The following is a 20,400-nucleotide window of genomic DNA, read 5'->3' as shown; positions in this document are numbered from 1 at the left end:
TACTGTTACTAATGCTATCATACTCATGTTTTTTTTTTTCATCATAATGATCATTAATTAATGTCATAATGAGAATCATTCTAATTATTCGTGGTATTGTTACTATTGTTATCACATTTTAGGGTATCAACAAATGAGGAGTGGACAGAAAAGTGAATAAAAAAGAAAGAAAAAACAGAGAAATAAAGAAAGTACAAAGAAGCATGCAAATTGTAAAACTCATCAGCCAATAGAAATAGAACCATCATTCTTTTCTACTATTTCATAAAGCCATATTTAATTGCAGGATTCACAAACCTCGAGTCGCAAAAATTTATATAATAAATTAATCACGAACCCTGATTCTAGAAGATAGCAAAGTACAGAGTATATAAAGCTCCAAGAAATTAGGAATGTGTACAAAACAGACTTTAATTGGATTTTGTTCTAATTGCTCTATGTATATTTAATAGAGAAAATCGTTTAAATATTATTTTTGGCATTAAAGTATTTGACAAACTTTATTGTGTTTAACGAAACAAGAAAAATTGGTAGTTTGTATCTTGCTATATAAACCAGCCCTGGTGGTTAAATGGTTCTTTCAAGGTCCTCACAAATTATCATTAAAAAAAAAAAAGAAGAAGAAAAAGATGGCCCCTGGTGTTTTGGACCCTGCTGAATCATATAATGATGAGTGCAATTTTGAGATGTCTGATGCAGGATTTTTTGATCCAGGTTTCAGAACATCATTTTCTCCAATGTGCCAGCCTTTTCTGGGAATCTTGGAAAATGCATCCTTTCTCTGGATTCCTACATTGTCTGATGAGACCGGTGACCAGAAGAGGCTGAAGAGAACTGTTAACTGTACTGATTCTACTGATAACAGTTCTATCAGTTACTCCCGCTCCAGCAGCTTTTCGAGCTCCGGAAGTGGAGGCATTTATCGTACGAGTAGTACCAACAGTGTTAACAGCCTCGCGAGGCATCATTTTCGCGATCACATTTGGACTTACACTCAAAGGTACCTTGCTGCAGAGGCTGTTGAAGAGGCCATCAGTGGTTCTGATCAGGATGCTGGAAATGAAGATCAAGACGATAACGGAGATGGGATGAAATTAGTCCAACTCCTCATTTCTTGTGCTGAAGCTGTAGCTTGCAGGGACAAGACTCATGCCTCTGTCCTATTATCTGAACTTCGAGCCAAAGCATTGGTTTTTGGATCTTCCTTCCAGCGTGTGGCCTCCTGTTTCGTGCAGGGACTGGCTGACCGGCTGGCATTGGTTCAACCACTGGGGACAGTGGGCTATGTTGTACCAAAGATGAATATCATGGATGTTAATTCGGATAAAAGGGAAGAGGCTTTATGCCTTGTTTATGAAACTTGCCCGTACATACGGTTTGGCCACTATGTTGCGAATTCTTCCATATTGGAAGCCTTTGAGGGAGAGTGTTTAGTCCACGTGGTGGACTTGGGGATGACCCTTGGTTTGCCTCATGGCCACCAATGGCGTAGGCTGATTCAGAGCCTCGCCAATCGTGGTGGCCAACCTCCTCGACGCCTTAGGATCACTGCAGTTGGCCTGTCCGTGGAACGTTTCCAGGTCATAGGAGATGAGCTTGAGGCCTATGCACACAGTCTTGGAATAAATTTGGAGTCTTCAGTGGTGGAAAGCAACTTGGAAAACCTGAAGCCTCAAGATATTAAGGTGCTTGATGGTGAAGTCCTTGTGGTTAATAGCATCCTTCAGCTGCATTGTGTGGTGAAAGAGAGTAGAGGGGCTCTCAACTCAGTATTGCAGATAATTCATGAACTTTCACCAAAGGTTTTGGTTCTTGTTGAACAGGACTCGAGTCACAATGGACCATTTTTTCTTGGGAGGTTTATGGAAGCGCTGCATTACTACTCTGCAATTTTTGACTCCCTCGACGCAATGCTGCCTAAATATGACACTAGGCGTGCTAAGATGGAGCAGTTCTACTTCGCGGAGGAAATCAAGAACATTGTGAGTTGTGAGGGGCCTGCTAGGCTGGAAAGGCATGAAAGGGTGGATCAGTGGAGGAGGAGGATGAGCCGCGCCGGATTTCAGGCTGCGCCAATCAAGATGATAGCACAGGCTAAGCAATGGTTGGCAAAGACTAATTCTTGTGAAGGTTATACCGTTGTGGAAGAGAAGGGCTGCTTGGTTCTTGGCTGGAAATCAAAGCCCATCATTGCAACTTCATGCTGGAAATGCTGAATTATGGCTTCCCAATTCAACACATTCCACTTAACCACTCATGAAGATTGCATTTCAAGTTGCTATGCCAAAATAAAGCAATCCAGCTGGTTAGTGGGAATTGGGAGCTTTTCTAATAAAAGCAGTGAGTGATCATCTGCAACAAGATTCAGTGATTACAGTCGCTGAATTTGGAGTGAAAATAAGCTTTCTGAATAGTGTGTGACCTTAATATTATCCCATACCAAAAAAAAAAAAGAAAAAGAAAGGGACAACTAGTGTGACCTGTTGAGGTGATGAAAAGATGAAATAAACTAGTATTGGTGGTGTGAACTGCTTACTGACTGAGTTTTGATGTACAGATGGGACATTTCTGATTCATTGATGGCCAAAATGGCCCTGGCTAATTGTAGTTTATTTTTTCGTTTAGCCATGTCAATTTTATTAACATGTCAGACATGGCTGCAACAACAACTTGCTCTAGTAAAGATGTGCTTCACTATTCTCTCCATCTCAAAGTAAATGTCCTGCTTTTGACATGAAACAAGAGGTTCTAAGAACAAATTAAAGAACTATTAAAAAGGCAGGGTGAAGGAAATAATAGTACAAGAAACCAAGATTAAACTGCAAATAGAAGTACCAGCAAATAATTTAACACTAGGTAGCATATTTAGCAATTTGTAAATATGAATACTAGGGGACTGGTCACTAATTTCTCAAGTTGAATTAAAACGATGGCAAAAAAATTAAAGTGTCGATTTGCTCAATCGATCTTGGATTAAATTCAAGAAATAAATAATCAACCTGTAGGATGTCACACTTACAATCGTGCCCAGAAATAACACCACACACTCTAAAGTTGACGGTCAAAAATTAAATGTATCATAGCACAATAATTCTATAAATCCAGGGGATGGGACCGAAAAGAAAACAAAATTTGAATTTGAATAAAATGGAGACCAACTAGGAGTTTGGAAGGGACCGAAGAAAATACTCCTAGTCTGGAAAGCTCAACAAATGAAGTGGGTCTTTTGGTAAAATGATCTGGGTGGGGGTTTGTGTAAAATTGCCAAAAAAAATTTGGACCATTTCTCGATTTGTGCGTGTCATCCTTGCGCAGGGGCCATGCTAATCTTCTCTGTATCGTTCCAATTTTATCGGATGTCCCCGAAGGGACGGGCTCTTGTTGGAGGACAAAATTAAATAAAGGTGGAAATTAGTTGCTCTCTCGTCGATGTGGGATCTTATGGGAAGTCTCGTTGACAGCACACCACCGCTGGTGGACTTGGGAAATGTATTACTGCCACTCAGTTTTGGAGGCCATCTTCATTTAATAAATCAAGAAAAAACATCAAATTTGTGAAGCCCACGTTTTAGACGTGTATCAAATGCATCCCATATATAGAAGCAAAAAAAAGAGAAGGGATTAAAGCATGATGAAATTTTTTCAACAAAAGTTGTCATTCGAAAAATCATTATGCTACAACACATATGACTGTTTTCCAGCTTAATTGAGACAATTGGTTTCGAGCTAGATCCTTGAGTTTTTATCCACTATCAGTGTAGTGAATTTTTTATAGTAATAGGTGTAGATATATGTCATCTATGCTTAACGTGAATTTTAAATTTGAAATTAGATTACGTGACAATGTATCTATACCTGTTCGTGTATACACCGACAGTGCGTAAAAAATTTAATCTGTTATTATTACTTTTGTGTTCTATTGACAACATGAACTGTGCATCACTTTGTCTTCTAAGTTATTACATGAAATAGTTAAACATGAACATCCCCCACTCCCACAAAAGGAAAAAGAAAAAACAAACTACTTCTTGCCTATCCAAGACGAGAGAAACTAAAATATCGAACTAGAATAAGATCAAACACGAATATATTGCAGTGGTCGGGTGAAGTTTCTCAAATGTAACAGGTCCAAATTATCTTCTGCGATGGATGCTTGATAGAAGTAGTCGATTCTTCCAACAAACAGCCATCTTTCTTCTTTCTTTTTCAGTCTGACTAGGCAAATCTAACATATGATCCACTGCTGGTGAAAAACACAGCCTCGAACCAATTATTGAGTAGATTCTCTACCCTGGCCTATTGCATATTCATGCAATGTAATCCAAAAGAAAATATTAGATGAAGCATTTTCAAGTATTTGCTAAATTTCTTCGCATGTCATTGAGCGTCTTTTTGGCAACTCTTGGTATGCCTAACTTAATAGAACTATATGATTGTTAATCAATATTCATCGACCATGGGGTTTGTTTGGATAAGTCACTATGAGGTGAAAATTTTGTAACTACGTGATCAACGCATTTTGGAACCACCTCTTTATTTTTCACAAATTGCTGCTATTTTAACATTCATTTTACGTTCTATTATTCTCTAAAAAGAGAAAGTCAATATACTTTTTTAGGTGACTAATTTAGTGATCAAAATTCAAATATTTGCACTATGGCAAAATTGAATGAGGGTACCTCAACTATCTTTCCATTTCCAAATATCCGTAAAATTAACTTATTTTAAACAACCTTGAATGTATTCATTATGAGAAATTCTTGATACTAATATTTGGCGTCACAAAGTCATAATTTGAATCGTCATTTTATCCGAAATGAAGATTAGAGTAAATGGCACCAATTGTCATCAAACTATTTCGGATTCTCTATTTTGGTCACTATATTTAAATGGGAATTCAACTAATTAAAACATACATTTTATGACCAAAAAGTGTATTTTTATATATTAGTTGAGTGACTAAAAATGTAAGTATTTACTAGTTAAGGCGACAAAAAAGATCATAACTTTTTATTAGCTAAATGATCATTTTGGTTAGAGTAACCAAAACAAAAAAGCCTAATAATTTGGTAACTGTTTGTGCCATTGCTCTAATCATTAGTATAAGATATCTTACTTTTTAATGGATCAACTACCTAAATAAAGAGCTCCATTGGTAACATTTGGATGAAAATTCCCCTCTCCACCTATCACTCGTACAATAATACATGACCATTGACTTTAACCTTCCTTATAGTGTCTTATCAGAGGAAAATTACTCATATGCCCTAAGATATTATGTCTTATTGGAAACTAACATCTAGCAATTAAGTAGTTAGGGAACTAATTAATTGTTAGTAACTAAATAACGAAAATAGCTATTAGAAAACTTTTTAATGATGAACAATAACTTGCACTTACAAGATGGTGCCAACTGATGTATCAATTATTTGTTCACTGTCAGAAATTGATACACCAAATAGCAATTTGTTTGGATGTTTTGTACTCTTAAAAATTTTTCATAGTTGCCTTGTGATTGTACTTGCAATATTTGTTCTTCATGCTAAAGTATGCAAGTGAATTTTATGATTTCCTCTTGTAGTGTGATAGGGCTATAGTTTCTGCACCTATGCTTCACCTTCAACTTGCAAAATCTATACAAAATCACTATTTTTCTGCCCCAAATTTTGCTACTTGAAGTGAAAATGAGATCCATGTTAATGTTTCTTGTTGCCTTTATATGCAAAATGGTAAAGACCCAAAAAAAATAGCCTTTATAATCCAATGCACTAATCATTGATTTAACTTTGTAGAGAAAGTTGGTTGCTACTTATTTTTGTTTCTTTGTTAATTGCATTTACCTTCCTTCACTTTTATTAATATATTTTTTATTCCTTTACAATACAACTTGTACACAAACATAAAGGGCATTTGTGGAATAAGACTTTTACCTCTCTTTTCAAAGTACTTTTTTAATGACATTTTTTCTGATTTGGACTGATTTTGTTATCAAAATCTTAACTTCATGGGGGCTTAGTGTAATTTTACAAACCTCAAGTGTGGTCAGTGAAGTTGTCAGAAACCTCAAGGGAGGATTTTGAAATTATCCCTTGATAATATGATTAAAAAAGGGTTATTATCACTTTACTCCCTTAACATTTAGTGCCACTATTAATTTCCCCCTTAACGTTATTTTTTAATCACTTTACCCCCAAAACTAACGGTCAAACTTAACAGAATTTGTTAATTAAAGTAAAAAGATAAGTTTAACTCTAAAAGTTATTATCACTTTACCTTCATAAACTATAATCTCATTATCAATTTATCCCATAGAGTTATTTTTTAGACAATTTATCCCACCATTAAACCAACTTACCAAGTTAAAAAACTTTAGACATAATACCCTCCTCTTTGTATAATAAAAACAATACAAAATTTAAAGTGGCTCTTTTCATCTTTAGTATAAAAAAAATCAAAGTATTAATCTTTTTTTTCTTGACAATCTTATTAATATTAAAACAAATAGAAAGATTGGGAGGGGGAGGGAGAGTGGGAGAGAGAGAGAAAGCTCAATTCTTTTTTTTTTTAAATACAAATAAGAAAGAATTAAATAATTTTATTATTAAGTACTTTGATTATTTTAAAATTATTTTACTTTACTGTTTACCACCACATTTTAATCCTATTCCCAACAACCTTAAATTAATACGATAATGTTAGATTTTTCTTTATAATTTTTTTTTACAAAATCTAATTTTCTGTCTCCTTCTTTCCTATCTCTTTTTCTTTTTCTAGTATTAATAAGTCTGAAAAAAGAAATCTGAGAAAATTCTTTTATTTTTATAGTTTTGGATCTCTTAAAGTGAAAAAAAGAAGAATAATCATTTTAACTTTTTTATTTTTAATTATATATATAAAAGGGTGAATATATTTAAAAAATTTTTACCATACTAATTAGATTAACGATGAAGTAAAATACCTAGAAAATAATGTTAGGAATTAAAGTGATTATATCACTATAATTTAAAAAGAATAAAGTAATAATAACAATATAGTAATGCTATAGAATAAAAAGGTATTTTTGTCCAAAATTTTTTAACATGTTGAGTTGAATTACTTATGGGATGAACTGATTAAAAGATAATATTAGGGAGTAAACTGACAGTAGTAATATAGTTGAAGGGGATAAAATGATAATAACCCTAAAAAAAAATAACATTGGCTATGCTCCCAAGGGAATATTTGCAGTTGCATCTTTCTCCAATTCAATTTTATACGCTGCTACCTCAGGACAGGGAAACAGATGATGGAGACTTTGGCTTTAGCGTTGGGAGGAGCCATCCCCAGCTCTCGTGTTGCATGCTTCCTACCTTCTTCTTCTTCTTCTTCGGTCAGCTCATTAACGGCTAGAAATTCAGTCAGTTTATCCTACTCAGCCTCCAATCTCACCATCCACCGGCATCTAGCAGCATTTCAGCCACCATCCCATCTATTCTCATGCCCCAAATCTTCTCCCCATGCCCCCAAAAACTCACGCAAAACCCACGTTTTCCTTCCTCACTTAGTTGCTTCCCTGGTACTACAATTATTTGAAGTTTTCTGTATACCTTTAAGACAAGAAGTATTTCGAGTAATATGGGGATCCCAGTTGAGAAATTTTTACAATTTTTACCTTGATTTTGGGTGCAGGAAGTCGAGCACACTTATATTATGGTTAAGCCAGATGGTGTTCAACGTGGTCTTGTAAGCTTCTTGTTGTATCTTTCATTATAAAGTTTAGTTCTTGATTATTAGTTTTATCACGATCTTTTGATTTGGGAAATTTTGGGCTGAATTTAGGTTGGGGAGATAATTTCAAGATTTGAGAAAAAAGGGTTTAAGCTAACAGGGTTGAAGCTATTTCACTGCCCCAAGGAATTGGCTGAGGTTTGCTTTCTGAAGCTTTGCATGTGTCAAGAAAGGCCGACTTAGGATCTGCCCTTTTGGTTTGACTTTTGAATTTTCTCCTTTTTGCCCTTTTTGGGCAGCAGCCTGTAACAAATGAAGTGTAATTGGCCTAATCTGAGACCAATTTTGATAGTAGATTCCAGCTTGAGTGTTCTTCGGATTTTAATTTTAAAACTAAGCAGTTTGTGTTCTTTGTTTTATGAACTTTTATGATGATATAGGAGCATTATAAGGAGCTGCAGTCGAAGCCATTCTTCCCCAAATTAATCAATTACATTACTTCTGGTCCTGTTGTTTGTATGGTATGTCCTTGTTTTAGCCTTCATCCTCTTAAGCAACTTGTTAAATTTGAAGATAAATAAATCTAGAAATCATGGGGTTCTATGAACATCTTTAAAAAATGTTATATTGTTGGCTAGGCATGGGAGGGTGTTGGTGTGGTTGCATCTGCTCGTAAACTGATAGGAGCTACAAATCCTCTTCAAGCTGAACCAGGCACAATCAGAGGGGATCTGGCTGTACAAACAGGAAGGTTGGGTCCTAGTTTTTTCTATGTTTAATCTGATAAGCTTGGAACTTGATGTCGAATAGATATGGACTCTTTTTTTTTTTTTGCTCTCTAAGCAGCAATCTAAAATGCTAATATTTGGCGATCTTTGTGGACAGGAATGTGGTTCATGGTAGTGATAGCCCTGAGAATGGCAAGCGTGAAATAGGTAACGCACTGCAGTTTTGATGCATTGATATGATTTGATTAGATGATTCTGATATTTCTTACATAATTGATCATTTGATTAAAGGAAATTCGTTAAAGTTGGATATAGGATAAAGTAAATTTGTATGAGTTTGATAATTTGGATAAATCAAAGTCCTCCAAGGATGCTATTCTCTATACGGCTTGAAGTTGGTCTTATGTGTTTGTACTTCCTATTTGAATTTCAATTTATGGAAATCTTGACATTTATCATCTCATTTTAATAATCTATTTTGGTGCAAGTGTGATGTCAGTATGTCTTTGTGCATGTACATTCACATGGCTAGCCCATTTCATGTCAGAGAACCTTAATACATCACAATGAATAGGCTGCTCTAGGATATCCCATCCCTCATTCTCCAATGTTGTTTGCAAATGCATTACTCTTGATAGAAACTGCTAGCATTTTGCATCTGACAAATGTGTGTCTGACAAGTTCAGAAATGTATAGGTTAGAGAGTAGACTAGTTTAAGTTGTCTCATATGGATGCATGGTAAGCAGAATGGTGATTTCTGGTAATGAAATTGTAACGATGGACATAGGATGAATGATTTGCTGTTTGAGCTCTATATTTTTTTCATCTGAAATGGTTCTTGCCTTAAAAAGAAGTCCCTATACTAATATGGACCAACTTGAAGAACATAACTTGTGTTCGGTAGTGATTCCCTCACTATTCATCCTGTTTGTCCCTCCTGCAGGTCTGTGGTTCAAAGAAGGCGAAATATGTGAATGGACACCAGTTCAAGAACCATGGGTGGTTGAATGATATTTAGTCACGTTGTCACGAGTTATTTTTGTTTTGGGAGGTTACTCCAACAGGCAACAGCCACCTCTTGAAGGCAGATTAATTGAGTTTTCTACCTCTATTGTTGTAGCGATTCCATGCATGATTTTACATATTAACTCCACATATTTTTATGTATCAGTGAAATGAGAACAGAAAGAAATAAAAAGATACCTTTCTTTCTATCAAGTTTTGCAGTATTGCTTCAATTCCTTTTAGATAGAATTTTGCAGGGTCCTCCTATGAAAATGGTAACCCTCAACAAAGCCCAAAAGATGAACATTTGGTCTGTATAGACTGTAGAGGCATGCAAGCAGAGCACCTACCGCGAGATCTGTATACCATGTATGCAGAATATAGCCTGCAAACTCCATCGTACATGCAAGTTCATTCTGCACTGTGTTCGTAATGCCTGACAAGTTTTTTTTTTTTTTGCCAGTCAAGGATTTAAGATAAAAGCCGAATACTGCAAATCTGTCCAGCGTAGATAAATATTTCCTTGTGATGATACTCAATTAATTACATTGTTCCCAGAATAGTTTGCTCTTTTTGCTCGATACAATGTAACCACTAAGTTCAATACAAATTATTGCTGGTGTCATCCAAAGGCTTAGGTGGCCAAGGTTATTCTTGGTCGGAGCTCGGAAAGAAGGATATATACGATGCCTTTGATGATTGTATGGACATATAGTATGAACAATCACTGCATAACTGTATTGCTCCTTGCACGCTTGTACCTGCTGCTCAGGGCAAAAGTAATGCTCAAAGAGAGACATTCAGTAATTTATTAAGCCAAATTAAAAAGCTATAAGCTATAATTGGTACAAATAGTTCATCGCGAATTACATGTCTAAATCTAGGGAGTAAATGCTATTATTAGTTTATAGATTTAAGACACGGTCAAGTACAAGAAATGAAGTTGTCACACCAAAGAGAAAAGAGAAATAAATCAAATAATCACGGTATTCTGCCTGGATATCCATTAGGTGAAATACATACGACAGGTAATATGACATACAACAAGAATAATCTTCATTTCAGCAGTTACAAAGGGCTGCTCGCATCTCAGATATCCTCTTTAGCCTGTTTAAGCATTTTACAGCTCTTTCTCAGGATAAGTGCAGCTGGCCAAAAGCCAAATGGCGAATCTTATGGTTCAAACTCTTGAGAGCATCATTCTCCAGAAGTCTTGCTGAAATCCTTGATGCAACAACTTAAAGTCATTTGTTTAAAAAATAGGAACTACATTATTTATCACCTGCCAATGAAAGTAATACAACATTGTAAAATTAGGTTGCAGTTATGTTTTATTCTTTCTTGCTATTGAATCATCCCAGAATGAAAGCATTCCTCTGGCAAGTGCTGTCTGTGGCTGCTCGTGAACTGAGAAATGCTGTCAGTGGAAGAAGCACAAGCAGAAGAGCATACGTTCTCTAATGTCATGGCATCCTCTTCCGATGAGTTAGGAGCATTTTTAGGACTCTTATATTTAGAAAACAGGAAAAGAACGGACAAATTTTTGGCCCTTCGTGTCGTTGAGCCCCTAGGTATATGTTGATCTGCATTGGACAGAGGAGATAAATCAGTGGAAGAACAATCATCACCAATTGTTGCAGGAGGATCACTTGCTGTGCTGCAACTGACATCCAGGCAAGAGGGTTCGGCTGGGGGCAGGCTTTGACAACGTAGAGAGCCTTCTCTGAGCTTCATAAGAGTGCTCTCTGAAATAAAGGGAAACCAAGAAGTCGAATCGTCGTCCATCATTTATCATTGTGATACATTAATGCTATTCTGCAGAGAAAATTATCATACATATATCCTATGAAAAAGAAAAAAGGGGAAAAAATAGGAAAAAAAAATCTGTCAAACTGTAGTCTCATTCATGCCCTATAGTAGTCACTAGTCATTTTAGCTTCAATTCTTTCTATCTGCCCAGAACTTTCTCTTTATTTCTTTTTCATTCTGGATAACTGCCGATTCTAAACAAGGGTTCTCTTTTTAGTGTGAAAATTATGCCTAACGCCTCTCCAGTCTTCATTCTACCACAAGCAAATGGAACTTAAGGACAGCCCTCTTCATAACAACGTTCAATATACGAAGAAACAGATCAACTGCACAAGGTTATGATTTGTACAGTTTGCACATCTAATTGTACCTTACTACGATTAAAAGTAAAGCGATCAAAAAATTAAAACTTGTTTACCATTTTCCTATCCCAGCATACCATTCCTACTTAATTCAGCAGACCCATAAAAAGACTTAAAAAATATCCCCCCCCCCCCCCCCCCCCGCCCAAAAAAAAAAAAAACCTCATTCATCAAATCAGATCCTAAAAGCGTCTCAAAGAATCATCCTAATTCCTCATAACAATTAGACATTAAACCATTTAATAGCAGAAAATTTAAAAAAAAAGAATCAAGCAATCGAATGGTTGCAGTAATATAAGAAACATAATTAAAGAAAGAAACAAAGAAGGAGGAGGAGAAAGTGGGATATTTACCATAGATGGAGAGAGGGTCGTCTTTGATCAATTTGGGAGATGGCCTTTCCTCCATCTCTAATAGTTCCAGAGAGCTAATTGAAGCTCTTCTAATTCTCCCCAACATCTCTGATTTCTTCTGCCCCAAACCCTCCCCCCTCTCTCTCTCCTCTCTCCTCCCTCCTCCCTCCTCCCTCCTCCCGGTCTATTTTTTCTTTTGATTTTATTTTGACTTTTTTGGCGCGGAAGATGATAGCTAATCAGGGCGGGAAGATAATTGGGCTTGGGTTGGGTTGGGCTGAGCTATTCAAGTCCACTTGAGTTTTTTTTTTTAATTGGGTTAGACGTTAATAGTTCTGTTTGGATTGAGATTTTTTTATCACAAAGAAAAAAAAAACAAATTTGAATCCAATCAATTCGAACACCTTAAGTGTTCAAACTTGTTTAATTATTTTAATGAGTATAAAATTTTGTTCAAACTTCTTATTTATTTGTCAAACCAAATTTAAATGAACTTTTTTTTTTTCAAATTTGAAAGTTATCAAATATAAAATGTTGTTCAATTTTGGCTTGATCAGTTTGTGAATCAAACTCGAATGAATTATTACCTAACCAAATTTGATTCGAGTATCGAATATGTTGATTCATCTTCCAGCGCAAAATGTAAACGGATAAAAAAAAGAAAAGAAAAGAAAAGTCAATGCTACATCAATAAAGAGCATCAAAAAATTGAGAACACTGTAACGTGATGACAGCTGAAATCTTTTGTTAGATCAATCAAATCTTCAACCAATAAATACAACGATTCAAGCAAACAACAATAGACCTTTATTCAAAGAGCATACGTAAAAAGCTACGCATGGGAGTAGTTTAGGTGTCGATTTCGGGCTTACTATACCACAACGCCCAATATCTATATGCCTGTCTTGGTAAAACGAGGAGTAAGTACAAAACTCAGAGGAAATTCAAAAATGAAAAAGTATTAAACTCAGGGGAATGATTATGTGTAGATGCTTGTGGACTATCTCCTTAAAACCTTTCAAACATGCAAAGCAATAAAAAAAAAAAATCTATTTTAGAAAGACATGAAAAATGCTTTTAATCAAGATTGATCTGCTAATTGAGAATATTTGTTTTATTCATTCTTTTCGTGAAAACATGTACTGTGTATTGGTATATGTATGTATGTATGGTTCTCTTCTCAAATTGTAATCATTTTAAAGATGACAAATGTTTAAACACTAATTGTATATGGTAGGCATTTTTTATAATAAGTAGGAGATTTTGAACGCATGAACTTCTACTTACAATTCCTCCAATCATACCATCCAATCTAACCCTCTCTCCCCTCCTCACACCTTTTTTACCCGCAATTGTCAGGTTCAGAATTCGAATTGTAAACCTAATAGCAAATTTTGCTTTAATAAACAACTCTATCCATCCTTGTTCAAAATGCAGTGTTCAATTAACGATTGGTAATTAATGCAATCCATAATATTGCAAAATTTGCTCAAGTGGCTATTTGTTGCTCTGACAATATTGCCATTTGGGGGGGGGGTGGAAGTATGATATTGTACTACAATCATTTTGCTGTTTTTCACATTTACAAACAAACTTAACAAGCCTTTGAGTCCTAAATCTCCTAATCTACACTTTTGGGTAAATAGGCTTCCCTATCATGTAGGCAAAGCCGCATAGCCTGCTTCTTGAAGTCAATCAGAATTTGGGGTATTTTTGGCCTCAAGTAATTGTCTACTTCAACAAAAGAATCCCAATCTGATAGGAATCACCTGTATCTGAGGATTGCAAATCTGATTACCACTAAAGGATGAATTTCTGCTAATTTTTTATTATTATTATCACTTGGAGTAAATCTGAAGGTGACAACCACTAGATTTCTACTTTCGACAGAGGTGATGAAACTAGGCAATTTTTTTCAATCAATCTCAGATTAATGTCAGGCTTAGTACCAGAGATACTTAATTTAATTTTATTGACTTTTTCAGATTTGTGAGCGAGTTTGGTGATGGTATAAGGATAATGACAAATAATATAGCACAAAGATTAACAAGGTCTCCTCCGACATGTCACGTTTGCATGTTGAAACCTATGATTCATTTCTTGCATGAAAAGATGTTCTACTTGCCTCCCGTGAATCATTAGGTTTTTAATTAGATGTTTTATGGATGAGCTAATTTATTGCATTTGTTGTCATGATAAGTTTGGTAAACCACCAGAAAATTTACAAACATCTTTCTCTATCACATTATATCAGTAATCAGGGTGCAAATTTAGAACTAGGACAGCATACTTCTAGTTAATTACCTTCCTAAATAGGCTTTTGAAATGGAAATGAATATCTAGCTATGAAAACAAACTCAACAAATAAATATATGAGGAAATGAAGGTCCTGCTTCAATTGCTGTTGTTAGCAGAAAAATTTTATTGTGACAATTCGAAAATGTATACGTGAAATAAAAACGTGATTAAATAAAACATTAAAAATTTTGTTGTATTCCCTGAATTATAATCTTCGTAATGGCAATGGAGAAATGCCTAACCGAGATTCTACATCAATTATTATTTTTTTTTCCTTTTTCACGTGGATTCAGATGAGATTTTGTCTGCCCCAAGGACTATAAAACTGTGTTCATCTTTTTGGATTGCATATCTTGCATCTTTAGTCAATGCACAGAAAGAGATATGTATGGTACTATTGGTCGTTGCACATTATACAATTGAGTGCTCGGAATATGGCCTAAGCAATTCTGACCAAGTCAATAGGTTCTACATGAAAAACTAAACAATTTATTCCCACTTCTAAATTGCTTAATTTATACCTGGATGATATATTGAAGTACCAAATCTTTTATCACTCATGAGTCATGAAGCATGCTAGAGTACTTAGGCAATGTTAAATTGATTCGATCAGCAAATAAATTGACGTTCCGTTTCTAGTATTTAAGTTTAATAGTTATATACTATGAGTGGAGTTTGCCCAATGTTCAGAAGAGAGGTGGCTTAGAATCGCATTTTTGTCAAGTGTAGGATTGAAATCTTGAACTTGATAATTAAGAGCGAGAAAACTTAAAAAATAAAAAGTTTACACTCAACTGAAATGTCTCTATACACTAATTCATCTTCTTGATTGCAATACCTTATTTTTTGAGTAAAGGTACATTTATCGGAATATATTTGAAAAATTTTCTATTAAACAGTGTTTGCCTATTCAATGTGTGTTTAAGTAGAGTACACGTGTGTTTGTGTTCTTCTATTCCGCATCCAATCGGCACGGAATAAAAGATGAAACTTATATATTTCTATGTGAAAAATATTTAAATTTATGATGGGAATGTGAAGATCAAAGTTTTATGGTGAGTCCATCATCTTGTTTTTTTATGTGCTTATTCTATACCCTTAAGGTACCGAGAATAGGAAAACCTAGGTTCTATTAACATCTTACGTTTTAAATCTATCGTATCCATTACTAATTAAGGATTATATAAAATGATAGTGTATATATTATCAGTATTTAATAAATGAAAACAATATAAATTAAAATTAAAATTTTAAATTTTAGATATATAACATGTATATATATGATTTTCTCTACTATCAAACTCTTGTTTTCTATATTATCATGAATGGTTGGTGCACAAGATCCAAGACCAATATAATTAGTCTTGGACTCGTACATTGCACTCAAATCAACCTACAACTTCCACAATGAAGATTAACATAGTAACCACACAGCTCATCAAGCCATCTTCTCCAACCCCAGCTGAGCGTAGAGATTACAAACTCTCCTTCATAGAATGCCAAATACCACATTTTTACATACCTCTCATTCTCTACTATTCTGCACAGAAAACCAGCAACGTCAAACAATCTCAAATCTTCAAATGGCTGAAGACATCTTTATCAGAAACTCTAACTCACTACTACCCTATGGCTGGAAGAATCAAGGGCCAGACCTTGATTGATTGCAACGATCAAGGGATCCTATACGCTGAAGCTGAAGTCGATGGTCATCTTTCAGACCACCTTAAAAATCCGGAAATCCAAATTCTTGATCATCTCAGCCCTTGCAAGTCGAGTGGCAGAATAACGGATGAAAGAGAATTGTTAGCCATTCAAGTTAACTTCTTCAAATGTGGAGGATTAGCCATTGGTATATGCCACTCGCACAGGATTGCAGATGGATGGAGCATTTGCTCTTTTATCAAAGCTTGGGCTGCCACGGCCGCGAAAGCTTGGGGTTTAAGCAATAATATGGTATTAGAGCCTGTCTTTAACTCTGCACCTCTTTTTCCTTTAAGAAAAACTCCTGATTTTGAGCCTGATCCAGAAACTCCACCGCTTCAAACTCCAGTCGAAAAGTTTGTAACAAAAAGGTTTGTTTTCGATGCCCCGGTGATCGAATTACTTAAATCAAAAGCCATGGCTCGTTGGCCCGGGGCAAAACCAACAAGAGTCCAGGTTGTATCAGCATATATATGGATGTCTTGCATGGCTGCAAATGCGGTGGAAGAAAATGGCACATCTGTTATATCCCATCCAGTGAATTTGAGGAAAAGAATGATCCCACCACTGCCGGATACTTCTTTCGGTAATATCTTCCAAATGGCGCATGCTGTAACAAGTGGTGCAGCCGCTAAAGATTGGATTGGGTTGGTGGAGAAAATCAGGGAAGCATTTGGAAAAATAAACCAAAGTTATGGTAAAAAACTACTAGGTGAAAATGGATGTGAAGTTGCAGAGAATAACTTCAATGAGGTTGGAAGATTTTTGGTTCGGAAAGATGTGCACGGTGTTAGGTTCAGCAGCTGGTGTGGATTTCCAATTTTTGAGGCCGATTTTGGATGGGGAAATCCCATTTGGGTGAGTAGTACAAGTTTTTCTTGTAAAAATCATGTCTTCCTCTTCGATTCAAGATCTCCTGGTGGCATCGAAGCCTGGATAGTAATGGCTGAAAAGGAAGTGGCCAAATTTGAGCAGGAAGTGGACCTATTGACTGTGAATTGATTAGTTTATTCAGGAACTTGTTTCACATGTGTTAATTTCAGTAGTGGATTTTCTTCAAGCTACGTGGAAAGCCGTGGTTCATGGACTTCTTGAACTTGCTTTGCACTGTATTTGTACATTTTACCTGAATGCAAGGAATAGAATATTCTGCATTTTCATTGAAGCTGGGGATTTGGGGAGAAAAATGTTAAAGCTTTAAGCAACATTGTAAAATATACATAATATTCATCCTACATAATATACCAATGTTGTACCCGTTAGTTCTTTTTATTTTTACTTTTTCTAATAACACGTGATATTTAAGATGGTAAGACTCTTTTAATCTGGTTAAAAGGTAGAGTATCATTAACATTAGTCACGTCCGAGTATAAGTAAAGAAGTGATATAAATGAGACCCTCTATTATGGACCTAGTGCATCTGTCGCTGTTTCGCAAACTTTAGTTAGACAACTTAGATGGTGCATAGATGCATCTAGTTTATGACATAAAAAAATTGACATAAATGAGCAATATTTTCTGTATGGAGTTGTGGTGCGTTTTAAAAAAAAATCTTTTAAGTACTAAAAGCTCTTCTAAGGTGTTTGGTAACTAATTTACTGTGACTTAAGAAATCCAAATTTTGCTAACCTAAAAATACTCTGTTAAAAACACTTTTATGAGAAATAATTTTTTATAAAGTATCGCAACCCTAAATGAAGCCTTTGTAAGGTGAGAGTGACATTAAGAATTTCATAAATATGTTATAATGACCGAGAAAAATAATAAGACAAGCAAAAAACTAGTCTTTATTTCTTTGTAAAACTAATGCTTAACTCATATCATGAAATTGCTCATTTATAGAGTTCAAAACAACTCCACTTACTATCTCACTAACTCCATTAGTTACTCCACTAATTCCACTAGTTACTCCACTAACTCCTCTAATTCCATTAACTGCACTAATTAGATAGAACAAAATAAACAAACATGGTCAAACTAACAATAATAAATATTTTTAACAATCTCTTCATTAAATTGAAAGTTTTCCAAACATTCAGTTTAATAGAACTTATCAACTGCATAGACTCCAAACAGCTTCCTTAATTTTTGAAATGTGAATAACTTCAATGGTTTGGTCATTATGTCAGCAATCTGATCTTCACTTTTGCAGTAGAGAAAATCAATTATTCCATCTCTTGTGAACTCCCTTAGAAAGTGAAATCTCACGTCTATGTGCTTGGTTCTTCCATGTAGAACTGAATTTTTAGAGAGTTTGATGGTAGAATTATTATCACAGTAAATTGTAGTAGGCGCTTCTTGCTGAAAATGCAATTCTTCAAGAATATTTCTTAGCCAAATTGCTTGACAGGCACAGGCCGTTACAACTACAAATTCTGCTTCAGTTGTTGATAAAATAACAATTGGTTATTTTTTTGAACATTATGAAATAGTTGCTGAACACAACATGAATATGTAGTCAGACGTACTCTTCCTATCATCAAGATCGCCTGCATAGTCACTGTCAGAAAATTCAAATAAATCTGATTTTTCACCATTCTTGTAGAACAACTCATATTCAATGGTTTCCTGCAAGTATTGAAGAATTCTCTTGGCAACTAGAAGATGCATCTCCATTGGGCTTTCTATGTATCTATTAATAAGACTTACTGCATTAATAATATTAGGCCTTGCAACTGTCAAATATATGATACTTCCCACAACTTGCTTGTAAATAGTACTATCAACCCTATTTTCTTCAGGTTCTTTGATGAGTTTTAAACCCACTTCAACTAGTGTACTAACAGAATTACAATTCTTTATTTGAAATCTATTCAGAATTTCTTGTACATATTTTTTTTGAGAGACAAAATTTCAGCAGCAAATTGCACCACTTCAATGCCCAAAAAATAATGCATCTTTTCAAGATCAGACATGTCAAATACAACCATCATAGATTTCTTAAATTTCTCAAACATAGTACTATCATTTTTAATAAAAATAAGATCGTCAGCATATAAGCAAATAATAAGTAATTTACCTCTATCTCTAATCTTTATAAAAAGTGTATCTTTGGTATTGTTCATTTAAATGGGAAAGGTCTTTCGCTCTAAAAAACTCATTCCAACTTTTTGCTGAAATCTCATTCATCCAAAAACCTTAGGGAAAGCCTTTTCACATTTATCCTAGAATGTCTAAATAGTAGGATGTCAAGTTTATCCTTATAAATCTTTATATGGCATCATGATATCTTAGGTTATTTGTGCGCTCAATTAATATTTGAATGTAATTATTCATAATAATTAATTTTTCTTGTATTTAAAATAATTTTTCAATTTTATATTAGGAAACAAATGTTTTAAGATACCTTTTTCTTTGACTTTTGAACAAATGTGCAAGCTTTTTTTTTTAATCTTATCAAACTTGAACATAGATTAAAAATAAATTATAATTGTTTGACTTCATGTAATTTATATTTTACATTGCTAATTATATTGCTAATAAATTCAAAATTTTAACTTGAAAATCTATTTATTAGAATGAATTAAGTATTACAATTAAAGAATTTTGATATCAATCTTCATTTATTTTTGAAGTAAAAATATCAAAATACTAATATAGAATAAATAAAACAAAGAGTAATAAGACATATTGCGTCCTATAAACTAATTTAGGGCAATTAAGTCAAATTTATATTTGGTAAATTCTATTCTGACATCTAAATATTAAATATACCAAACAATGGAAACTTAATAAACATTCTATTCTGACTTGTCTACCAAAACCTAGAACAATAATTTTTTTTTCCTCATCATTCTTGGTGGAAATGCATTCTGGGCAGGAAGACCTTTCCATTATGGGCATTTCTGCGTACCAAATGAGGGGTTAACGTCTTTCTTTATCCCTATATTATAGACATAAGTGATTAAGACTGTGATAATTCATAGTAATTAAGACAACTAAAAATTGTGAAGTAACTTATAGTAGTCATCCATAAATTTCAAAATTGAAAACCTCATATTATTAACCCCATTAGATTTAGTCTAAGTTTATAGCAAACAGGATCAAATCTAGCTAGGTTCGTAAGTCAATCAAGCTACTGGGTGCTATTGGACTCTCCTATCCCAAGTGCTAGTTCAAGAGCTGAGACTTTTTCCTCGTACTTATAACTGAGCACTCTACCCGTTGAATTAACCAATGAAGGATACACCTAATATCAAGTTTAGAATCTTAGGGACGCATGTACTTGATTTCAAATATTTTATCTAAAATGTGCTTCAAACTTTTAAATGGGTTGACAAAAGAGAAAGAAGTCGTGCACAATGATCCTTCTAATTAAGACCAAGTTAATCAGTCGGACAATTCCCATCATGTTTCTTTCTATTTTTTAAGCATCTAAATAATTAATATTCTCACGCACATTGATTAGACATGTTACTATAATAATGGAAACC

At 34.5% G+C, this 20,400-nt stretch overlaps 3 protein-coding genes, 1 long non-coding RNA gene and 1 other non-coding gene across 5 annotated transcripts; 3 read left to right on the top strand and 2 right to left on the bottom strand.

The window, feature by feature from the left end:
* The first annotated feature begins 598 nt into the window (after window positions 1-598).
* Window positions 599-2,528, top strand: LOC113738906 (GRAS family protein RAD1-like). The gene has a single exon (XM_027266175.2). The coding sequence runs from the start codon at window positions 630-632 to the stop codon at window positions 2,214-2,216; it is 1,587 nt and encodes a 528-aa protein (XP_027121976.1). The 5' UTR covers window positions 599-629; the 3' UTR covers window positions 2,217-2,528.
* Window positions 2,529-3,269: 741 nt separating this feature from the next.
* On the bottom strand, window positions 3,270-3,372 carry LOC113740476 (U6 spliceosomal RNA). Its single transcript, XR_003460474.1, has one exon. It is a non-coding gene; the product is annotated as a U6 spliceosomal RNA (small nuclear RNA).
* Window positions 3,373-7,233: 3,861 nt separating this feature from the next.
* On the top strand, window positions 7,234-9,650 carry LOC140005240 (nucleoside diphosphate kinase 2, chloroplastic-like). The gene is made up of 7 exons (XM_072045917.1): window positions 7,234-7,555; window positions 7,669-7,722; window positions 7,819-7,905; window positions 8,148-8,228; window positions 8,346-8,458; window positions 8,593-8,642; window positions 9,380-9,650. The coding sequence occupies exons 1-7, from the start codon at window positions 7,283-7,285 to the stop codon at window positions 9,445-9,447; spliced, it is 726 nt and encodes a 241-aa protein (XP_071902018.1). The 5' UTR covers window positions 7,234-7,282; the 3' UTR covers window positions 9,448-9,650.
* A 749-nt stretch (window positions 9,651-10,399) lies between these two features.
* LOC140005241 (uncharacterized) lies at window positions 10,400-12,155 on the bottom strand. Its single transcript, XR_011813008.1, has 2 exons — window positions 11,966-12,155; window positions 10,400-11,186 (listed from the first exon to the last, which is right to left on the bottom strand). It is a non-coding gene; the product is annotated as an uncharacterized lncRNA (long non-coding RNA).
* A 3,515-nt stretch (window positions 12,156-15,670) lies between these two features.
* LOC140004665 (limonoid 21-O-acetyltransferse-like) lies at window positions 15,671-16,969 on the top strand. Its single transcript, XM_072044794.1, has one exon. The coding sequence runs from the start codon at window positions 15,671-15,673 to the stop codon at window positions 16,967-16,969; it is 1,299 nt and encodes a 432-aa protein (XP_071900895.1).
* Window positions 16,970-20,400: the final 3,431 nt, after the last annotated feature.

The sequence above is a fragment of the Coffea arabica genome, chromosome 4c (assembly GCF_036785885.1).
Source record: "Coffea arabica cultivar ET-39 chromosome 4c, Coffea Arabica ET-39 HiFi, whole genome shotgun sequence".
NCBI classification, from domain to species: domain Eukaryota; kingdom Viridiplantae; phylum Streptophyta; class Magnoliopsida; order Gentianales; family Rubiaceae; genus Coffea; species Coffea arabica.
The sequence above is the reverse complement of the archived record's forward strand: the minus strand, read 5'-3'. Positions and strand labels throughout refer to the sequence as shown.

What these genes read in the sequence shown, in the direction of transcription:
- LOC113738906 (XM_027266175.2), top strand. Translation starts at nt 630, where the DNA reads ATGGCCCCTGGTGTTTTGGACCCTGCTGAATCATATAATGATGAGTGC.
- LOC140005240 (XM_072045917.1), top strand. Translation starts at nt 7,283, where the DNA reads ATGATGGAGACTTTGGCTTTAGCGTTGGGAGGAGCCATCCCCAGCTCT. An exon ending in CTCACTTAGTTGCTTCCCTG is followed by an intron (nt 7,556 to 7,668) that starts GTACTACAATTA and finishes TTTTGGGTGCAG; the next exon opens with GAAGTCGAGCACACTTATAT. An exon ending in GAATGGCAAGCGTGAAATAG is followed by an intron (nt 8,643 to 9,379) that starts GTAACGCACTGC and finishes TCCCTCCTGCAG; the next exon opens with GTCTGTGGTTCAAAGAAGGC.
- LOC140004665 (XM_072044794.1), top strand. Translation starts at nt 15,671, where the DNA reads ATGAAGATTAACATAGTAACCACACAGCTCATCAAGCCATCTTCTCCA.